We start from the raw sequence: 23,041 nt of genomic DNA on the forward strand, positions 1-23,041 counted from the left end.
TGGCCTGGGCATCCGGCAGAAAAGCCTCTGGTCTTTGGAGTCTCTCTTGAACGTGGTGGCTAATAGGAGCGGAGGAAGGTACAGGGCACCACCAAGGTTTTCATAAATTCAAGGGTGGCATATCCCAAACTCACCACCAACCACTCTAACTTGCAGAGGACAAAGGGGACATCACTCTAGATGGCTAACCCAAAATCAAAGCTGCACCACTACAGGGCGGCCACAGAAGACCAGCTCCCAGAAGCAGGCATGATGAGAGCCCTGGGAGGTCTCCTCCAACCCAGACCTCTGTCAGTATCTTCATCCCCTTGCCAGTGCTCTGATCATCTCTAGATTACTTTTTAAATTTTTAAAAATTATTTATTTCCTTTTGTTGCCTTTGTTTTATTGTAGTTATTACTGTTGTTATTGATGTCATTGTGTTGGATAGGACAGAGAGAAATGGACAGAGGAGGGGAAGATGGAGGAGGGGGAAGACAGACACCTGCAGACCCGCTTCACCACCTGTGAAGCGACTCCCCTGCAGGTAGGAAGTCGGGGGCTCAAACCGGGATCCTGATGTCAGTCCTTGCGCTTTGTGCCACATGCACTTAACCCACTGCACTACCGCCCAACTGTCTCTAGATTACTTTTTAAAATATATTTATTCATTTATTCCCTTTTGTTGCCCTTGTTTTATTTTAGTTATCACTGTTGTTGTTGCTGATGTCATCGTTGTTGGACAGGACAGAGAAATGGAGAGAGGAGGGGAAGACAGAGGGGGAGAGAAAGTTAGACACCTGCAGACCTGCTTCACTGCCTACGAAGCGACTCCCCTGCAGGTGGGGAGCCGGGGGCTTAAACCGGGATCCTTAACGCCGCTGGTCCTTGCGCTTTACGCCATGTGCACTTAACCCGCTGTGCTACTGCCCGACTCCCTCTAGATTACTTTTTTTTTAAGTCTTTTTTAAATTTTTTATTTATTTTATTTATTTATTCCCTTTTGTTGCCCTTGTTGTTTTATTGTTGTAGTTATTATTGTTGTTGTTGTCATTGTTGGGTAGGACAGAGAGAAATGGAGACAGGAGGGGAAGACAGAGAGGGGGAGAGAAAGACAGACACCTGCAGACCTGCTTCACCGCCTGTGAAGCGACTCTCCTGCAGGTGGGGAGCCGGGGTTCGAACCAGGATCCTTACTCCAGTCCTTGTGCTTTGCGCCACCTGCGCTTAACCCACTGCGCTACAGCCCGACTCCCCTCTAGATTACTTTTAACCCTTCCCTGTTTCCAGACGCAATCACACACAGGTCCATAAGTATGCTTCAACTTGAAATTTATTAAGACAATCTATTACAGTAGAGGATCTGGGCAAAAAAGAAACTGAAACATCAGATTTGCCCTGATCTAGCAGCCTCTGCTTCTTGTAGAATCTTTAGAATGTTTCCTCAAATCTTCTATCTGGACTGATGCCTTTAAAAACGGAGTCAAGGACTCATGCCTGCTTTATAAGAATCTCATTCACATTGAGGGGAAATTGATTCAGTGCACATTTCTTTTCCTAGCCCACCCAGATAGAGACCCATACTCAGAGGGCTGGTCAGCCTCCAGTCCGATAAAGGCCTATTTCTCTACCCCAGCTCTCTCCAATGAAAGGGTCTGCAAGTACAACTAAGAGCCCAACCCCAAGGTGGGAGGCACGGATAGAAGCCAGTGCGCACCGCTCGGTCTTCCCGTGTCTGCCTCACTGACCCCGGCCTGCTCTTTACCACCCACCCAACCATGTTCCAGAGCCAGAGCTCATTTCTCAAGAAAGGCGACCCCTGGGCACGCAGAGCACTCACAGCATTTCTTAACAACATTCACCTTGGCAGACGTCAACACAGCCTTTTCCAAAATGTTACACAGCTACAAATAACATAAGCTGGTTGATAAATATAGGCATGGTTTTAATTTTTGCACAACAGAAATTAAACCACTAATCAACAAAGGTTCCACACTTGGAGAGAGGAGGAGCAGAGGTTAAAAATATATTGGAATATGCTCACTGTGGCAGCACACATACTAAAGTTGGAACAAGAGATCAGCATGGGCTTGTGCAAGGAAGACACACAAATCCATGAAGCATCCCATATATTTAATAATGGTTTTTGCTCGAAAAACAGAACAAAGCAGGAATCTGACATTCCCACTCAGTCTCTAGCCTGACTGGGAGTCATAGGAAGGAATGAGGCTCTGGTCTGTTTCCTCATCTGTGAGCTTTTAGATTCTTTTTTTTTTTTTTTTTAATATTTACTTATTCCCTTTTGTTGCCTTTTTTGTTTTATTGTTGTAGTTGTTGGATAGGACAGAAAGAAATGGAGAGAGGAGGGGAAAGACAGAGGGGGAGAGAAAGATAAGACACGTGCAGACCTGCTTCACCACTTGTGAAGTGACTCTTCTGCAGGTGGGGAGCCAGGGGCTCAAACCAGGATCCTTAGGCGGATCCTTGCGGTTTGCGCCATGTGCGCTTAACCCGCTGCGCTACCGCCCAACTCCTGATTTTAGATTGCTTTTCACCTCAAGTTCCTCCATCTGCTTCTGATTTTTGCTTATTCACTGCACTAGCTGAAGACAAGATTTGCACCACTATGGCGCTTGGGGCATCAGACTCCACTTGTGGACAGGACTGTGGCAGGGCCAGCAAGTGAAGAGGCTGCATGTAGCCCAGTCTCCATGCTGCCACAGGCGTTCGTGGGGTGGGCTGGGGGGGGAACTGACCAGAGAATAGGGTGTGAGGGTTGTGTGGCAGACGTACTGCCGTCTTACAAGCAGTGAGGCCCACAGCCCACTGGTGATAGCATGCTGGTGCCCAATGTTACTCTTTTTCTTTTTTATTTGCCTCTAGGGTTATCACTGGGGCTCGGTGCCTACACTATGAATTCATTGCTCCTATGGCCATTTTTTAGTATTATTATTATTATTTTAGGACAGAGAGAAATTGAGAGGGGAGGGGGAGATATAGAAAAAGATAGACACCAGCAAACCTGCATCATCGCTTGTGAAGTGACCCCTGTGGGTGGGGATCCTTGTACTTCGTACTATGTGTGCTTAACCTGGTATGCCACTGTCCAGCCCCCAGCCCCCTGCCCCGCTGCTACTCTTAACGGGGACTTCCCATCTTCTCTCTGTAGGAGTGCCCGAGGTGCTTAATGGAAGCTGGGTGAAGGCGAAAGACTTGAATCCAGAAGTCGCTGCAGCACTCAGGATCTCTAGGTGCCAATCTTCCTGCCCTCCCGTCTCCATTCTTGGTCCCATTTAAGCTCACAACCCAAGTCACAAGAAGCTCTCGTGAGCGAGTCCTTGGGTACACTAGGACAAGGTGAATATCTCTGTTACTAAGAGGTCCTCTTAATGGGCCCACTAAAGTGGGCCCTGGTCCTTGGCCGGAAGCCACCTCAGCAGGCCTTGAGCTTCATCTGAGGACAGACCACAGTGATGAGGCCAGCTACAGAGGACACAAGCCCCGCAAGCCCAATGATACCAGCATTGGACTTACAGATCCCCAGCTGGTCCAGAGGGTTCAGGATGTCACAGATGTTCTTCACTGTGTCCAGGAGCAAGGGAGGATGCCTCTTCAGAGAGCGGAATAAGAGGAGGAGGAAGGACTGAAGCCATTCTGTTTCCTCATCAGCCACACAGTGCCCAGGAGGACCCCGAGATGCTGAGTTCTCCCTCTGGGTCCTGTGCTGGGTGACCTGTTCCATCTGCAGGGAGAGCTCATACAGATCCCGGACCAGGCTCAGCAGCAGGGCGTAGTAGTAGTGGCGGGCAGCCCACAGTCGCCACTTCTCTTTGTTGATGCCAGACGCGAGTCCCACGCTCCTCACCCAGAGGACGGTGTCGCAGATGAAATAGACCACACGGTTCAGGTTGGCTAAGGTGAGGCAGAAGCGGGGCACCAGGTCCGTGGTCTGAAAACTCTGCTGAGTTGCCTGCACGGCGTGGACCACATTGCCTAGCCTGAACCCTGTAAGAAGAACCCATGGCAGGTGAGGGCTTTCACTCAGAAGTGACAGGCTTTAACAAGTGATTGTCATGGGGAATCGGGTGGTAGCACAGTGGGTTAAGTGCAGGTGGCACAAAGCACAAGGATCCCGGTTCGAGCCCCCAGCTCCCCACCTGCAGGGGAGTCACTTCACAGGCGGTGAAGCAGGTCTGCAGGTGTCTGTCTTTCTCTCCCCTTCTGTCTTCCCCTCCTCTCTCCATTTCTTTCTGTCCTATCCAATAACGACCACAACAGCAATAACTACAACAATAAAACAAGGGCAACAAAAGGGAATAAATAAATATTTAAAAAATAAATATTAAAAAAAAAAAAAGAAACAAGTGGTTATCATTTGAAGCTCAGCCTTTGTCTGGAAAAGGACATTATCATAGGCAAAGAACACCTAGAACGACACTAGAAGGCAGGAAAGCAAAAGACACTTTAGATTTATCACTCCTGTCCTGATGAACAGCTTCACGTTAACACACTCCAGGCAGGTCAGTCATGAGTGGGAACTCACATCCGTGCTTTGCACTCACTTAATTCACTTTAGTGACAAACCTTGTAGGCAAATCCCACACGTTGGGTTGGGGGAAGAAAGAGAAACAGAGCCCCACTCGGATACAACACTAGGGATCACACTGGGAACCTCGGCACAGAAGTGCTGAGTTCTACCAGATGAGCTATTTCCCAGCCTGCAAACCTCATGCTTTCAGTATAGAGGTTGCTACAGCAGGTAAGCACACATCTGAACATTGCCAGATGCACTTCGTTCCAACACACTGTGATAACATGAACTTCACAAATGGCATTCTGTTGGAGAGTCTACAGTCTTACTTTTTTTTTTTTTTTTTTGCCTCCAGCGTTATCGCTGGGGCTCAGTGCCTGCATCACAATAATTCACTGGAGGCTATTTTTCCCTTTTGTTGGCCTTGTTGCTATTGTTGTCATTGTTGTTGGATAGGACAGAGAGAAATGGAGAGAGGAGAAGACAGAGACAGGGAGAGAAAGACAGACACCTGCAGACCTGCTTCACCACTTGTGATGCGACCCCCCCTGCAGGTGGGGAGCCGGGGGCTCGAACCAGGATCCTTGCACCAGTCCTTGTGCTTCATGCCATGCCTTGTGCTTAACCCACTGTGCTACCGCCTGACCCCCTGCAGTATTACATTTTATTTCTTCTCTAGGCAAAAAGTTGTTTCTATAAAAAGCGACTACTATTATTTTGGTACGTCTCTGGTTCCTTAGTGCTAAGAAAAAAAGTCAGGATGATAGAATTCAATGGAGTGGACAACTAATTTCTTGATCATATGTGATGATTAAGTCAATAGAGTCAGCTATTTCACGAGTGTGTCCATAGCTGAGAGTGGGATGCAATGAATCAGGGATGCCTCGACTAACAAGGATGGGCTAAACAGATCCTGAGTCAGTCCCAAACACTATGATGCAGAACTACTTGTCCTTTTTTTTTTCTAAATTTTTTTTTATATTTATTTATTTTTCCTTTTGCTGCTCTTGTTATGTTTTATTTTTGTTGTACAGAACTCCTTGTCTTAAAGGCGATACCTCGGGTCAGTAAATACTCAGTAGTAGCTATCTTCAGGAAGCTTACAACCTCAGAAGGGTATATGGAATTATTTTATCAAAAATAACATCAAATAGTGTGTTGAATGAATAATCCTGAGCTCCAGTTCTGGTACTAACTTGCTGAGTGGCCTTGTGGTGTAGGTACATTCTGGACTTCAGAAACTAGTGACCTTGAAAGAACTCATGTATTCCAATATTCTGAGAACCTAAGAACTTCTAATCTTGGCCCTCCAACCATTTAGAACTCACCCAACTTTCCACACCTATGCTTGACAACTTAAGCCTTTTCTCTGTCAAACTTGTTTGCTCAATGCTTCTCCGACACAAAGATTGACAACTTGTGACAGTTCTGAGCCCTCACTAGAGGAAACTGCCCTCCCAGAATACTCCCCTTCCTTCCATCTCTAGACACACTTCAAGTTCCACCTCCTCCAAACACCTTTCTTTCCTTCTACCTTGGCCAACATATTCAACACTAAATCTATCATTAACTACACCATGTGATCTAGTTTCCCAAAATACCTCAGGATTAAACCTATATCAAACAGATACTCAAAAATTATTTACAGCATTACATGGGATGGGGACGGAGCTCAGTGGCACAGTGCATATGTTTGCGGCCCTGGGTTTGATGCCCAGCATCTCCAAAAACTAAAAATAAATGCATTAAACAAAAGGAGTTGACCAACCCTGATCTACATTCCATTTTTCTTTTCTACACTGCATTTTCCCCCAGAGCACTGGTTAGCTCGGGTTTATTGGAGGGGTGGGGGTTGAACCTGGGACATAGGAGCCTCAGGCATGAGTCTGTTTAACCATTATGCTATCTCCCCAGCCCCAAATTCCATTCCATTCGAATATATCTGTTTATCTACTGTAGTAGAATTACAACAGTGAAGACTGGCATGTGACTGCTATTGGAAGTATGGGATTTACTTACAAGGCTTAACATTAAGACAAATTAAATGAGTACAGAATACTGACCACATTTTTTGGTCTTTAATCTGAAATCACCCATCAATGGCCTAGGAAAACATGCTCCCCTCTTTGCTTGAGCAATCCCTCAAGAAGAAAAGGCAGGTGTTCTAGCTCTATCTTCTCCTAGGGTACACAAAGCATTCCTGGGAGCCAAAGCTCATACCAGGATTGCCAAAACAAGATGTAATTCTAAGACCTCACAGTGAACTGGCAGCTTTTATGCTCCACTGGGTATGAAAACTGTGCAGCACCCAGTATAAACAAACAAGGGTGTAAGTAGCAAAGCATTCTGCCTTTTCAGTTTGTTCCATGACTAACCTCATCAATAAGCATGTTTCCTTTCCTTTTTTTTTTTTTTACTAGGGAACTGCTCATCTCTGATTTATGGGGGTGCAGGGATTGAACCTGGGACTTGAGCCTCAGACATGAGAGTCTCTTTGCATAACCATTATGCTATCTACCCCCGCCCAATAAGCGTGTATCTACCAGAGTGAATGCCCTTGAAAGCGCTGTGTGAACCACATGATCTGAAGACGCAGTCACGAGCCGCTGTCCCTCAGGAGACAGGGTACTTACATTTACGGCCAGTGCTCACACTGGACTCCAGATTCTTGAGCTTCAGTACCACCTTCTCTTTGCCAGCTTTAGGCTCTAACAAATATCTAAGCAACATGCATGTGTACTGAGTGGCTCTGAAATGGAAAAAGATGAGAGTGATTTATGAACCAAATAAAATTGGATTCAAGGAGGGTAGGAGAAACGTGTCTTGCCCGAGGGAAAGTTTCCATGACGGTTTCTCATGTAGCAGCTCTTACAAGAGCGAGATTCTGCAAGTCACCCCACAGGGCCAAAGGGTAGAGCGTGTGATAGAAATGCAACACAAAGGTGGTGAGAGAGAACTCCGCACTGGCGCAGAGGACAGCCCCTCAAAAGCCCTTTGCTGGCAGAGAGAAATGGATGAGGCAAAGCAGTAAACTGCAGACACATTCTCCTTCTGCTCACTTTGCAAAGACCCATCATCTATATTTTCTCCAGTGTGGAACCAGTTTTCAGATTTCTAAAATGAACTTCTCTATTTTAAAGTTTGGACATAGAAATCAAACCAGAACCAAATGAAATGTCCCAGTCTGAGCACCACCAGTGAATTTTTTTTTTAAAGGACCAAGTACATACCAATATGCAAATAAGTAATTTGTTTCACATGTCGTTCAAAAGGAATTAGTATTTTATATAAAGTACAGATAAATTTCTATTTAATCACACTTGAAATTCACAACACCTTGTAACAGAAATGTAGTTAAGAAGTTTTGTCACATAATCATCTAAACCTTTGGCGGCCTAGCTAATGAGTTGGTGAGAGCAGACACATGTTTCCTACTGTCCTATAGCTGCATTTGAATCCTTTTATGCTATATTATTTTAAATAAAATGAGGCATTTTTCCAAAATGGTAAACTTGTTTAGGATGAAGTCAGAAGAGACTAGAGAGGTCATGAACAAACCCCCCCCCCCCCAGCATCCCCTAGCTAACAGGCTCAAGCTGGGCATGCCACTGAAGCTCCCATTATCAGATATGATCTAACGGTAGGAATAGAATTACTTTAAGAGTGACAGCTTGAGAGTCGGGCGGTAGCACAGCAGGTTAAGCGCAGGTGGTGCGAGCAAGGATCAGCATAAGGATCCCGGTTCAAGCCCCCGACTCCCCACCTGCAGGGGAATCACTTCACAGGCAGTGAAGCAGGTCTGCAGCTGTCTGTCTTTCTCTCCTCCTCTCTGTCTTCCCCTCCTCTCTCCATTTCTCTATGTCCTATCTAACAATGATGACATCAATAACAACAATAACTACAACCACAATAAAAAAGGGCAACAAAAGGGAAAATTAAAAAAAAGAGTGCCAGTTTGTTCATGAGAGTTTCTAAAGACCACTGAGAAGTGAAGACTGATGAGCTCAGATCTTCCTGAATAAACATATCCCAAGCAAAGTGTTTACTGACCAGTCTCCTTGATGCACCTTCAAAGAACTTTTGGAGTGCACTGGGATTGTCAGCATGTTTGCATGAACCCTACATACACCACACAACTGCTTCGAGTACCTATCACATTAACTAGACAAGCAGTATGGCTCAGTAGTTAGAGGTGGCCCTGGCGTCAGCTGTATGGCTTTAAGTCTCTCAGCTCTGGCCTCTTAGGGACCTATTAACTGTCTGGTTCAGTTTAGAGTACCAGGTAGGAGGGTTGTAAAGAACGAGTTAACCATGGGGCTGGGTGGTGGTACACCTAGTTGAGCACACATGTTACAACACTCAATGACCTGGGTTCAAGCTCCTGGTTCCCATCTGCAGGGAGGAAGCTTCAGGAGCAGTGAAGCACTACTGTAGTTGTCTCTCTTTTTATTTGTTTATTTATTTATGAGAGGGATAGAAGGAGATAGAGACAGAAAGAACCAGACATCACTCTGGTACATGTGCTGCCAGGGATCAAATTCGAACCTCATGCTTGAGAGTCCAATGCTTTATCCACTGCACCACCTCCTGAACCTTTTAAAATTATTATTATTATTACTATTATTATTTTAACAGAGCACTGTTCAGTTCTGGCTTATGGTAGTGCAAGGGATTGAACCTGTGACTTTGGAGCCTTAGGCATGAGTCTCTTTGCATAACCATGATGCTACCTACCCTCCCACTCGGGTTTGATTTTAAATCAGGCTGCACACTTTTCATCAGTCTGACACCTCTTACCATGTCAAACTGGCTTCTGGTTGTGTGTGCGTCTCTCTCTCTCTCTCTCCTCTATCCCCTCTTCCCTTCTTAATCTCTCTGGATCTTATCAACTAAATAAAAAAGACTAAAGAGAGACAGGAAGCTAACCATTGTCACACAGAGAACAACTTCTGTCAGACTTCCAACAGGCTTCCAACAGTCTCCTGATTGTGCTGGCACTTGAAAACACAGAAGTGGAGGAAGAACTTGCAGCTACTCTTAAAAAAGTCAGCCAATTTTCTATAAGAAACACTACAAACGTGTGAGCATTACTGCCGCAAGCCCTGTGTAGTGAGTTCAGGGGTGTGGTGTGGCCCTCAGTGACACGACACTTTCTGATCTGTGCACCCCAACAAGACATTGCTGGACAGCTTCCAGAACCATTTCCTAAGCAGAGTCTCCACTAAGGGGAGGGCAAGAAGGGACGACAAAGAGCATTTTTGTCTCTCCTGGGAGCCTTTCATGGGGCTGGCAGTAGAAGCCACAATCATGGGGCTGGCTTCCCTTGACTCCCCACACTGATCCAAAGTTTCTTTTAAGTCAAACTTACAAAGGATTCTGGAATTTAGGTGGTGGGTTAATTTCTTTTCTTTTTTAATTTCTTTATTGAGGAATTACAGTTTTACATTCGACAGTAAATACAATAGTTTGTACATGCATAACATTTCCCAGCTTTCCATATAACAATACAACCCCCACTAGGTCCTGTGTCATCCTTTTTGGACCTGTATTCTCCCCACCCACCCGAGTCTTGTACTTTGGTGCAATACGCCAATTCCAGTTCAGGTTCTACTTGTGTTTTCTCTTCTGATCTTGTTTTTCAATTTCTGCCTGAGAGTGAGATCATCCCATATCCATCCTTCTGTTTCTGACTTATTTCACTTAACATGAATTTTTCAAGCTCCCTCCAAAATGGGCTGAAAACAGTGAAGTCACCATTTTTTATAGCTGAGTAGTATTTCATTGTGTATCTAGACCACAACTTGCTCAGCCACTCATCTGTTGTTGGACACCTGGGTTGCTTCCAGGTTTTGACTGTTACAAATTGTGCTGCCAAGAACATATGTGTACACAGGTGTTTTTGGCTGGGTGTGTTGGGTTCCTTAGGATCTATGCCCAGGAGAGGAATTGCAGGGTCACAGGTGAGCTCATATCTAATATAGGAATGGGATTATTTTATGAGTGTCAGTTTGTTCACTGGAGGTCTAGAGGTCACAAGCATTGAGAAATGAAGTTGCACCATATCAGATCTTGCTCAATAAGAATATCCTGGGTGGGGAAGATAGCATAATGGTTATGTAAAGAGACTCTCATTCCTGAGGCTTCTAGGTCTTAAGTTCAGTACCCCCACACCACCATAAACTAGAACTGAGCACTGCTCTGGTAAAAAAAAATAAAATAAAATGCTAAATAAGATTCCTCCCAAATTAACCAACTGCCTTGATAAAATTTACAGGCAAAGTTCTAAGTTTGTAAAGAACACAACCATTCAGAAACGCATCCAAGCAACGAGAAAGCCTGGACAGCTTGGTGGTTAAAAGAGGTGGCACTGGGGTTGGCTGAATGGTCTGAGCCCTGTCATTCATTTCTTAATATTATACTGTACTCCAAGGCTTCATCAGGTTTTGTTTTGTTTTGTTTTTTGGTCTCTCTGTTGTGGCAGATAGTGGTGAAGGGTTGAACCTGGGACCTTGGTTCATGCAAGATGAACCAAGTTTTCTATTTACTTTTTTTTCTTTTTCTTTATTTCCTTTTGTTGCTCTTGTTGTTTTATTGTTGTAGTTATTGATGTCGTCATTGTTGGATAGGGCAGAGAGAAATGGAGAGAGGAGGGGAAGACAGCGAGGGGGAGAGAAAGACAGACACCTGCAGACCTGCTTCACAGCCTGTGAAGCGACTCCCCTGCAGGTGGGGAGCCGGGGGCTCGAACCGGGATCCTTATGCCGGTCCTTGTGCTTTGCACCACCTGCGCTTAACCCGCTGTGCTACCGGCCAACTCCCTCTACTTATTTATCTATTTATTCATTCATTCATTCATTCATTCATTCATGGGAAAGATAGAAAGAACCAGACATCACTCTGGTACATGTGCTGCCAGGGATTGAACTCAAGACCTCACGCTTAAGAGTCCAAGTGCCCGGCCCACTTATTTATTTACTGTTAATTAATTTTTTTTTTTTTTACACCAGAGCACCGCTCAGCTCTGGTTTTTGGTGCGGTGCGAGGGACTGAACCTGGGACTTCGGAGCCTCAGGCATGAGCGTCTCTTTGCAGAACCATTATGCTACCTACCCCTGCCCCAAGATGAACCAAGTTTTAAAACTAACTGTGCAGGGTCAAGGACAGACGAGTGAATGGGCAGAAGGGAAGTGAGACGGTCGCCGGAGCACGCACCTGGGCAGCAGGTGGAGCGGAGCGAGCGGGTCCTGGGGGTGCGGGGAGGCGCCCCAAGTCCCGGGACCTGGCCGCTAACCGCGGTCGGCAGGTGCGGCCGCGGCGCCCGACTCACCTGAAGAGCCGCTCCCGGCCCTGCGTCTGGTTGGTGAGGCGAGTGAAGGCGTCCATGGCGGCGCACAGGTTGGCACCGCGGCTCACGGCGCCCGGCGGGCGGGTCCCAGGGGCGCGGGGCGGGTGGGGGGCTGAGCGAAGAACTTGGATCCCCGGCCACCGGGCTCGGAAGCCACGCCCCCTGGGGGGCGGGACATCTCCCCACAGGCTCCGCGGGCTTCCTGCCGCGCCCGGAAGTGGGCGTTGCTAAGGCGACGCCAAGCCGCCGGCTCAGGTGAGCGACCTTCCTGCCTTGGCGTTCAGGTATCGCGGGCTGCCTTCTGCCACCACGGCCTCCGAGACCGGGCGCTGAGGGGTCCACCCGCCAGACTAAGGCAGGCTTCGCCACCCAGGAGCCCCCGGGACCCCCCCCCGACTGGGGCTGTGGATGCACAGTGCCCCCCCCCAGCCTTCTTCACTGTGCAGGCCGCGCCGCCTCGTCATCACCCCGCGCCGTGCCGTGCCGCGGTTTCCCGGGAGCAGCAGGAGCAGCACGTGGTTAGAGGCCGGCTGGTGCGGGGCACGTGCCCCGGGCAAAGGCCGACGCGTGCAGCGGGTGCAGGACGGGACCACGGCTTGGGGGCTGCCCTGGTGGGTGCTGAGGGGGCCCCAGAATCTTGTGAGCACCAGAAGGCGGCCAGGGGTCAGGCGAAATGAGGCTCTGAAGGCACCACGCGAGTGTCCAGGGCAAAAGTCAGTTTACAACAGGCCCCATGGGGCAAGACGGTGACACACTTGGTGGAGCGCACACGGCGCAGTGCCCGAGGACCGAGGTTCAAGCCCTGGGTCCCCCCACCTGTAGGGGAGAAGCTTCCAGAGCTGTGCAGGCTGCGAGTGTCTCTCTGTCTCTCTATCAAAGAGAGAAAGTGAGAGATCATCTGGTAAAATGTCCTCTTGAGGGGGCCGGGTGGTAGCGCACCAGATTAAAAGCACATAGTGCAACGGGCAGGGACCCTGGTTCGAGCCCCCAGCTCTGCACCTGCGCTGGGGGGGGGGGGCTCGCCTCACAAGCGGTGAAGCAACTGTGCAGGTGTCTATCTTTCCCTCTCTTTTTAAACGATTCTTTCTTTGGAAGTCGGGCGGTAGCGCAGCGGGTTAAGCACAGGTGGCGCGAAGCGCAAGGATCGGCATGAGGATCCTGGTTCGAGCCCCCGGCTCCCCCACCTGCAGGGGAGTCGCTTCACAGGCGGTGAAGCAGGTCTGCAGGTGTCTGTCTTTCTGTCCCCCTCTCTGTCTTCCCCTCCTCTCTCCATTTCTCTCTGTCCTATCCAACAATGATGACATCAGTAACAACAATAATAACTACAACCATAAAACAACAAGGGCAAGAAAAGGGAATTAATAAATATTTAAAAATTTTGAAAAAGAAATTCTTTATTATATTTATTGGATAGAGACAGCCAGAAATCGAGGGGGAGGGAGAGATAAAGAGGAAGAGAGACACCTGTACCCCTGCTTCACTTGCAAAGCTTTCCCCTGTAGGTGGGGACCAGGGGCTTGAACGCAGGTCCTTGCACACTGTAACTTGTGCACTTAACCAGGTGTGCCACCACTTGACCCCTCTTGCCCTCCTCCCTCAATTTCTCCCTGTCTATGGAACAGCAGCAGCAGCAGGTAAAACAACCGTAGCAGCAACAATGTCGGGGGGAGATGGCCTCCAGGAGCAGTGGATAGTAGGGCAGGCACCTAGCCCCAGCATAACCCTGGAGGCAAAAAAAAAAAAAAATCCTCTTGACTATACCATAAGGTCACCTGTTTTTGTAATTTTTCTTTTTTTTTTTCTTTTTTCTTTTTTTTTTTAATAACCAGACCACTGCTGAGCTCTGGCTTATGGTGGTGCAGGGAATTGAACCTGGGACTCTGGAGTCTCTTTGCATAACCATTATGCTATCTACCCCCACCTCCTTTTTCTTTTCCTTTTTTTCTTTTTTTTTTGCAAAATGCTTTTGTTATTTTTATTACTATGTGGCTCATATACCATAACATTTACTTTTTTTAGTCATAGATAGTTGAATGGGGTTTTAGTAGATTTACATAGTTGTATATATTTCAGAATCCAATGTCAGAACTTTTTCAACACCCTAGGAGAAGTTCTTTATTCATTAGCAGATATTACTCTTTCCCACCTCTCTCCATCTCCTGGGAACTATTAATCTATTTTCTGTCTCTATAGACTTGGATATTTTATACCAATGGAATCATACTGTGACTTTTTGTTCTGGTTTCTTTCATGTACACTGTGTTTTCGAGGATCATCCTTGTATCATGTATTAGTGCTCTATTCCTTTTTTTTTTTCTTTAACCACTGAATAATATTGTACTACATTGTTATACCAAATGGTATTCACCAATTCATCAGCTGATGATCATTTGGCTTGTGTACAGTCTTTGGCTATGTGAATGATACTGCTGTAAACAAGTCTTCATGTAAATATACTTGCATAGTCATATCTTTTCAACTCTCTTGGATATATATACCTGATGGGTCATATGATAACTTTATATTCACTTTTTTTATTTATAAAAAGGAAACACTGGCAAAACCATAGGATAAGAGGGGTACAACTCCACACAATTCCCACCCCCAGAACTCCATATCCCATCCCCTCCCTTGATAGCTTCCCTATTCTTTATCCCTCTGGGAGCATGGACCCAAGATCATTGTGGGGATACAGAAGGTGGAAGGTCTGCCTTCTGTAATTGCTTCCCCGCTGAACGTGGGCATTGACAGGTCAGTTGCTACTCCCATTAATTCCTTTTTTTTTTTTTTTTTTTAAAGATTTACTTATGAGCAAGAACCAGGGCATCACTCTGGCATGTGTAGTGCTTGGATTTGAACTTGGGACTTCAGTCATGCAAGTCCTAAACTCTGCCACTGCCATCAGCTCCCTCCCCCAAATTTTGTTATCTTTATTCTCTTAGGCAGACCTAATCCTAATATTAGGCTTCAGGAGACCCATATAACAGATACCTAATATGTCTATATATTTAAAAGATTGAAATCAAGTTTGCCACTTGTTAATGAGATTGATTTATTCTCCCTAGGTAAATATACCTTTACAATGATCTCCAAGTCCAGTTTTACATCCAGAATTCTTGGGCTCCTTGAGATACATGGAAACAAGTGGAATGTGGTACTGTGGGGAGAGTTGGACCCCCACCCTTTCCCAGTGCCCCCCCACATCTTTTTCCATTCCTGGTTCCCATTTACATCCTCTAGGGGGACCTTGTGAATAGTTTCTGGACACTCCAAGACATATCCAAGTTGTACCCACACCTCTACTAACAATTTCGTTAGCCACCTCTTAAGTCACGGGGTACAATTAGAACCTCGGCTGAGTGGTGGCACACCTAGTAGAGTGCATTACAGTGCCAAGAACATGGGCTCAAGCCTCCACCGTCCTCCAGCAGGTGGGAAGTTTCACAAGTGGTGAAGCAGTGCTGCAGGTGACTCTCCTCTCTATTTTCGCCTTCCCTCTCAATTTCTCTCTGTCTCTATCCAAGATTCATTAAAATTTTGAATTTAATTTTTAATAAAAGCTTAAAAGATATTGGGACCTCATGCTTCAGAGCTCAAACTACCACCGAGCCGCCTCATGAGCCCCTGGTTGGTATGCTAGTTTCCCAGACTTGACGGACCACAGCAACATACTCTTCCTTTTCGGGCTGATTGTCCCCACAGGAGGAGTCCTGTGACCACTCTGCCCCACTGCTCAGAGTGATGGGGCTTTTTGCCTGGTGGAAGCATTGCTCTTGGGCCTGTGTGAGCTCAGCTTCCTGTTCTTGCTAGTTCTCTCAGGGGCTCTTACTCCAGAGTCAGCTCACACCTGGCAGTCACACAGCAGCAGGGGCATAAAGGTGCTCCCTCCCCAGCAAGGCTTTTTCTCAGACTGCCCTGGCTCCAGACACTGCCCACAGGGCAGGCACATCACACACCTTAGTATGTGCTCCTGGCTGGGGAGGTGGTGCAGCTGAAAGGGTGGCAGAATATGCTGCAGGCAGACTCTAGATAAGTCTTGCTGAAAGACATCTATTTGTTTATTTGAATGAAAGAGACAGATAAAAGGAGAGACACCAGAGCACTGCTTAGTACTGGTTAATGGTCGTGCTGGGAATTGAAACTGGGAGTTCTGCCCCTCAAGCATTAAAGTCTTTTTTTTTTTTTTTTGTCTCCAGGTTTATTGCTGGGGCTTGGTGCCTGCACTATGAATTCACTGCTCCTGGAGGCTATATTTTCCCTTTTGTTGCCCTTGTTTATAGCTGTTGTTGTTGCTGTCGTTGTTGTTGAATAGGACAGAGAGAAATGGAAAGAGGAGGGGAAGACAGAGAGGGGAAGAGAAAGACACCTGCAGACCTGCTTCACTGCCTGTGAAGCAACCCCGCCCCCCAGGTGGGAAGCTGGGAGCTCAAACCAGGATCCTTAAGCCGGTCCTTGTGCTTTGCACCATGTGTGCTTAACCCGCTGCTACCACCCGGTCCCCCTCATTAAAGTCTTTTGCATAATCATAATGCCATCTTCCTTGCCCTGAATACTTCTTTTAAACTGTAACATATGAAGGCCTTTTAAAATAATTTGTACAGGTTCTAAGTTCTACAAAGTCAGATCACTTGTTCTTTTCCTGTCATCTTAAACTTGAAAAACAGAGTGTAGCTGATAGGCTGTAAATATTTCATTTTAGTGAGGGTTATTTCTTTTCATGTTTCAAACTCTTCCATAGGTCCCTGAAAAAGCTCATAGGGTCTGGACACCCCCTGCGGAACTTCTGGGTGACAACACTGTGACTAGAGAGAAAGGAGCAGATTGAACAGCACGGCTTGAAGTTGTTTGAGCTGCATCTCACCGAAGGTGAGGGCACTGGGGGAGGGTCCTACCTAGCCCATTACTGGACTGTCTTGAGCACAGCTGTTTGCAAAGATGGAAGAAACAGGAGAAGGCAAAAGTTGTAGGAGACCGAGTAAATTTGGGATAGAAAGACCAATCCTCTCTTACCAGGAGGTGAGGAAAGACAAAAATGCTGTCTCCCTCTCCTTCCGTCACTGCACACGTCGCCTTGGGCCGGCCTGGAGACATGTCTGTCTATCCCTCCCAACGTGAGGAGCACATCCTAGTCATGTGACAGCAAAGGAAAGTGCCAGGGCCTAGAATCAATGGTCCCCATAGGTTGTGATGCAGAAGATGTGTCCTGTCTTCCGATAATTTCCCTTTTCTTCAAAGGCCATTTTTTTTTTTCCTCCAGGGTTATTGCTGGGCTCAGTGCCTGCACCATGAATCCACCGCTCCTGGAGGCCACCTTTTCCCCCTTTTTATTGCCCTTGTTGTTGTATCCTTGTTGTGGTTATTATTATTGCCATTGTTGATGTTCGTTGTTGGATAGGACAGAGAGAAATGGAGAGAGGAGGGGAAGACAGAGAGGGGGAGATAAAGATAGACACCTGCAGACCTGCTCCACCGCCTGTGAAGCGACTCCCCTGCAGATGGGGAGCCAGGGGCTCGAACCGGGATCCTTACGCCGGTCCCTGCGCTTTGCGCCACATGTGCTTAACCCACTGTGCCACCGCCCGACCCCCAAAGGCCTTTTATTTCTGTTGTCAGCTTCTCAGACCCTCCTAGAAGTTCTCCGTGCCACCTTCTACGATGTCATCTTCCAGAGGAACTCACTCCCAGAAGATGAAGCTGCCCAGTTTTACACAAAAGGGGAGATTGGATGTGTTCTCTCCAACATACAAGGACTGGTCCACAGATGATGAAAAGGATTATGTCTTCAAGGACCCAGACCAGGAGCTAGATTCCCTGCCTCAGCCTTATCATATGATCAACAAGCTGGTGAACTTTTTGTTTGACCAGTCATGGGAAGTGATTGAGAGGAGGAATGCCTTGAAGGAGGCTGATCTTAGCCAGATCCAGCTCACCATCTACCTTCCACTTACAGAAAACAAGGTGGGTACGTAGCAGCTGAGCAGGAGTCCTGGCTGGTTCGTTGTTACTAAGCGAAGGCCTCTGACCCAGGGAAGGAATTCATTCCAAGCATCCCTTTCTTAATAGCTTTTTTTTTTTTTTGCCTCCAGGGTTATTGCTGGGGCTCGGTGCCTGCACTATGAATCCACTGCTTCTGGAGGCCATTTCCCCATTTTGTTGCCCTTGTTGTAGTCGTTATAGTTATTTTTGTCGTAACTGTTGTTGTTGGATAGGACAGAGAGAAATCGAGAGAGGAGGGGAAAACAAGAGAGGAGGAGAGAAAGACAGACACCGGCAGACCTGCTACACCACCTGTGAAGCAACTCCTTGCAGATGGGGAGCTGGGGGCTCAAACCAGGATCCTTATGCCAGTCCTTGCACTTTGCACCATGTGCACTTAACCCGCTGTGTTACCACCCAGCCCCCGGCATCTTCATTCACTAATGTGCAGTTTTTGAAAGATTGCAGACATCTTGAGGGTGATGATAGTGGATCTAGTAATTGGCTTGAGTGTGGGTACTCTGCTTAATTAGAAATTACATAGTGTTTTTTTTTTAAATTATATTTATTTTCCCTTTTGTTGCCCTTGTGGGTTTTTTTTATTGTTATAGTAGTTATTGTTGTTATTGAAGTTGTCATTGTTAGATAGGACAGAAATGGAGAGAGGAGGGGAAGACAGAGAGGGAGAGAGAAAGATAGACACCTGCAGACCTGCTTCCTCGCCTGTGAAGTGACTCCCTGCAGGTGGGGAGCCGGGGGCTCAAACCGGATCCTTAAGCTGGTCCTTGCACTTTGCGCCACATGCTCTTAAGCCTCTGCGCTACCACCTGACTCCCCATAGTGGTTTTTATATTCAGCTGTTGTTGCTTTATTTAAATATTTACTTATTATTGGATAGAGACAGATAAATTGGGAAGGAGAGAAAGAGACAGAGAGACACCTGCAGCCCTTGCTTCACCACTTGTGAAGCTTCCCCCTTCAGGTGGAGACCAGGGGCTTGAACCTGGGTCCTTGTGCACTATAATGTGTGCTCTTAACCAGGCACGCCCCCAGCTGACCCCCAGCTGTTGTTATTTACAAATCTTTTTGAATGTATTAATCACTGTCTTCAGTGGCCACTCTCTCCAGTGTTCTAGATGAAGGAAGTTCAGGAGTGTGGCCGCTTGCCCACTCATCACATGGCCAAATGTCTCTGTTTTCTCTGGACCCTTTCCCTTAAAAGTAGAATGATATGCATGGCCAGATATTGCCATCAGCTCTGCTTTTGAAGATGATAATATATTTGGGAAGGGCCCACATCCATCTTTGAAAAATGAGCTCCAGTCACTTGTAGATACACAGAGCTGAAAAGACCATTTTTCCTTTGCTTTGTTTTCCCAGCTCAATAGGACTTCAAATTGTATTGCTGTTGCCCAAAACTATATGTTTGTTGGAGGAGCCAAAGGATTCTCCATCTACAGTCTGTACCCCGCTAAACAGATCTATGTCTGGGAGAAACTTAAGGTTGATGTCACATCTATCCAGACAGTGGATCTGGGGAATGAGATACTTATTGCCCCTGTGGATGAAACAGGTACCTTTCTTCCTTTTCTTGTCTAGCTTAATTTACAGGAATTCAGAGACTGTTCAGTGCAATCTCCTTTTCAGGTTGGGTGCGGCCAGGCTTGGAGGACACCCCCCCCACACACACACACACACACACACCAGGTCACATAAAAAGCTACTTTTCTCTCCTCAGCTTGAGACAGAACCAGGCCTTCCAGGAAGTATAGTATAGTGTAGGTGTTGTCTCTGCAGGAAGTCAGTTGGCCCACTGGCTTTTTTTGGTTTTGTTTTGTCTCTCCCCCCCTCCAGGTTTATCTTTGGGACTTGGTGCCTGCATGATTCCACCATTGTTTTCTTGTAGCCTTTTTTCTTTCTTTCTTTCTTTGATATAAGGTGAGAGGCAGGATGAGAGAGAAAGACAGAGAGGAGACGAGACACCTGTAGCCCTGTTTCACCAATCATGAAGCTTTCCCCATGCAGATGAGGTCCGATGGCTTGAACCTGGGTCCTCAACATGGAAATGTGTGTGTGTTCTACCAGATGTACCACAACCTGACCCCAGACACACTGGCATTTTAGGAGAGGAATCTGGGGAAAACTTCATAATAAGAGGAAAAGATCAGGGAGAATGTCTGCATTCTTCCAGGCAAGAGAATCTGAAAGTCCCTACCAAGGCAAGGGTTAGTCAAACAGAAAGAGAAATTGCAATATTATTACATAAGATGTAACATTAGAGAAAAGAGGCAAGGGATAGAAGGGAACATTTTCTGCAATCTTTTTATAAATTGCAATTAGTAAAAAAAAAAAAAAACAATGAAAGGAAAGTGGGGTGGGAAAACCTGGGGAATAGTGGACTATGCGTATGGGGAGGTATGTGAGGGAGAAGAGAAGAAAAATGGTTCCTTTCTGCTTTGCTGATGGGTGGGTGGGTGGTGACCCCATCCCTACTTCTCCACAGCTCTTACCTGACAATGAAGGTTCAGTGTCTTTTTAAAAAATTATTTATGTATTTATTCCCTTTTGTTGCCCTTGTTGTTTTATTGTTGTAGTTATTATTGTTGTTGTTATTGATGTCATCGTCCTTGGGTTGTTGGATAGGACAGAGAGAAGTGGAGAGAGGAAGGGAAGACAGAGAGGGGGAGAGAAAGACAGACACCTGCAGACCTGCTGCACCGCCTGTGAAGTGACTCCCCTGCAGGTGGGGAGCCGGGGACTCGAACCGGGATCCTTATGCTGGTCCTTGCACTTTGTGCCACATGCACTTAACCTGCTGCGCTGCCGCTTGACTCCCGGGTTCTGTGTCTTTTGAGAGCTTCTGTTTGAGTAAATGCATAGCTTTGAGATCCCCAGTGGAGGGATTCTTAAAGGTGGGGGGGGTAGAGAGAGGAGAGGGAGGGTGGCATTCATCACACTGCATGACATCAATTGGCTTCATGTCTGTGGCACTCAGCTGCTGGGCTGCAGACAGAACTTATATTCCATGCCTGTTCAACGGACTGAGTTAGAATTTTACTCTGCCAAAGGCAAAACACCTTTGTGTGGCCCGGGAGGTGGCACAGTGGATAAAACATTGGATCGTTAACCATGAGGTCCTGAGTTCTATCCCCAGCAGTACATGTACCAGAGTGATGTCTGGTTCTTTCTCTCCTATTTTACTCATAAATAAATTATTTAAAAAGAAAAAAAACACCTGGGATTTGGGCAGTAGTGTAGCGGGTCAAAATGCAAAGACTGGATTAAGGATCCTGGTTCGAGCCCCTGGCTCCCCACCTGCAAGGCAGTCGTTTCACAGACGGTGAAGCAAGTCTTCAGGTGTCTATCTTTCTCTCCCCCTCTCTGTCTTCCCCTCCTCTCTCCATTTCTCTCTGTCCTATACAACAATGATGACATCAATAACAACAATAATAACTATAAAAACAATAAAACAAGGGCAACAAAAGGGAATTAATAAATAAATAAGTATACCGTTGCAAGGTGTAGGTTATGGGTGATGAGTGTCTGGGGGCCTCTTGGGAGAGGTTAGCCATTGTGGAGAGCTAGCACCATTGGGAGCACAACAGAATTTCAGGTCTGAGGCACCAGATTTCTCAAGTTCAATCCCCGGCACTATTGTAAACCAGAGACGGCAGTGCTCTGGTTAAAAGAAGAAAAGGAAAAAAAAAAAGGGGAAAAAAAGAAGAAGAAAAGGGAAACTGATAATGAATGATTATCATATAGGCTAATGTTTTCATTCAACAGAATTACCTCCATGAAGAGGAATGTTTTTGGAGGGGGGCGGGGAGGCTGAGTGGTGAAGCACCTAGAAGGGTGAGCTATGATCCTTGTCTGCAGAACATCTGTTAACTTGGCAGGGAAATGAAGTGCATGTGTGAGAGCAGTTCACTAACAACGTGAGGTGCGGTGGATGGTGTGCTAACTCGGGCAGGGCAGGGAGGCTCAGCAGGCGGAGTGCACAGCTTCCATGCATGAGGCCCTGGGTTCAGCTCTGCACTGCATGGGAACACCATGGGCAACTGAAGGGCAGGTTCCACAGCTAGGGGAACGATGATCTAAGCTGCACTAGGGCAGCTCCGCGCTACAGCACATGAACAGACTCACTCCAGGGCTGCATATTCATATTTTAAACAACAGTTAGAAATCAAATAGTGGGTTGATGTGGCCACAGTGCTTCTAAGAGGTCTTTAGAAGAAGGCAGTATGGTTCAATCCCCGGCAGCATATATACCAGAAGGAGGGAGTAGGGCAGGGTGGGCAGCAGGCACCCAGAGGGAGGCTGTGAACTGGTGGAGGTGGAGGAGACAGCTAGCTACCAGACTCTCCTGGGCAGCGATGGGTCTGGGAGGAAGGTAAGTATGCATGAGCATGTGGTGATCATTTCAGAGAGGGAAGTGAGAAATTCCAGTCCCATGTATGTATATATATATTATATATATATTATATATATTATCCATAGATATAATTCATTTATTAATGAGAGGGATAGGAGGAGAGAAAGAACCAGACATCACTCTGGCACATGTGCTGCTGGGGATTGAACTCAAGACCTCATGCTTGAGAGTTAAGCGCTTTATCCACTGCACCACCTCCCAGACCACTCTCTTGTCTTCTTATATTCTCACTTACTCTTTTGCTTCAGGCATCATCCGACTGTTTTATTTTTGTAAGACTGCTCTTTTCTTCATCAAATCCATCAACGAAGTGGTAAGTTCCTATTCACTTCCTATAACTGAGCCAAAAGCAGTATATAGCAAATCATGTTTTAACATGCTTTTCTTGTGAGGCTATGACAACTGTGCTAGAGTAGAAAGAAACAGGCCTCCCTGGCCAGAGAGCCTCCTCTGAAATGTCCCCGGATGACATTTCCGACATCCCCGGCATCAGAGGCACATGCTGTGTGTCTGGGATGCGTTTACCTCGCTGTTGAGGAAACAGAAAGGAAAGCTACTAAGGAACTCCAGTCCAGGCTGAGCAGCGAGGTGGTGAGGCAGACGCACCTCAGCCCACAATCTGGGAGCAGAAGTGCCTGCTGGCAGGGATGGGACATCACGACAGGGGGCGTCTGGAGAGCTCTCAAGTAGTTCAACATGAGCAACAGATATAGCTTCCTCAGGAGGAAGGACACCAAGGAAGATGCACTCGCCCTGCAGAAGGCCCTAATAAGCCCAG

At 46.7% G+C, this 23,041-nt stretch overlaps 2 protein-coding genes and 1 pseudogene across 5 annotated transcripts in view; 2 read left to right on the forward strand and 1 right to left on the reverse strand.

The window, feature by feature from the left end:
• Positions 1-2,015: 2,015 nt before the first annotated feature.
• On the forward strand, positions 2,016-2,114 carry LOC132535041 (U6 spliceosomal RNA; annotated as a pseudogene).
• A 1,048-nt stretch (positions 2,115-3,162) lies between these two features.
• On the reverse strand, positions 3,163-12,122 carry PEX11A (peroxisomal biogenesis factor 11 alpha). 4 transcript variants are annotated; one of them, XM_007526936.3, is made up of 3 exons: positions 11,838-12,015; positions 7,144-7,259; positions 3,163-3,984 (listed from the first exon to the last, which is right to left on the reverse strand). In XM_007526936.3, exons 1-3 carry the CDS (start codon positions 11,891-11,893, stop codon positions 3,413-3,415), a joined length of 744 nt encoding a protein of 247 aa, XP_007526998.1. In that variant the 5' UTR covers positions 11,894-12,015; the 3' UTR covers positions 3,163-3,412. The 4 variants fall into 4 exon arrangements, with proteins under 4 accessions (XP_007526998.1, XP_016045189.1, XP_060035409.1 ...); XM_016189703.2 differs by having other exon boundaries at positions 11,723-11,862; XM_060179426.1 differs by lacking the exon at positions 7,144-7,259 and having other exon boundaries at positions 11,723-12,122.
• WDR93 (WD repeat domain 93) overlaps positions 12,123-23,041 on the forward strand; it is a 32,857-nt gene continuing 21,938 nt past the window's right edge. Inside the window, exons 1-5 of the mRNA XM_060179611.1 lie at positions 12,123-12,466; positions 16,594-16,721; positions 17,469-17,813; positions 19,212-19,404; positions 22,512-22,651. Of these exons, the coding sequence (XP_060035594.1) occupies positions 17,511-17,813; positions 19,212-19,404; positions 22,512-22,651 (636 nt within the window). The 5' untranslated portion in view covers positions 12,123-12,466; positions 16,594-16,721; positions 17,469-17,510. The remainder of the gene's footprint in view (positions 12,467-16,593; positions 16,722-17,468; positions 17,814-19,211; positions 19,405-22,511; positions 22,652-23,041) is intronic.

The sequence above is a fragment of the Erinaceus europaeus genome, chromosome 20, assembly GCF_950295315.1.
Source record: "Erinaceus europaeus chromosome 20, mEriEur2.1, whole genome shotgun sequence".
Classification (NCBI taxonomy): domain Eukaryota; kingdom Metazoa; phylum Chordata; class Mammalia; order Eulipotyphla; family Erinaceidae; genus Erinaceus; species Erinaceus europaeus.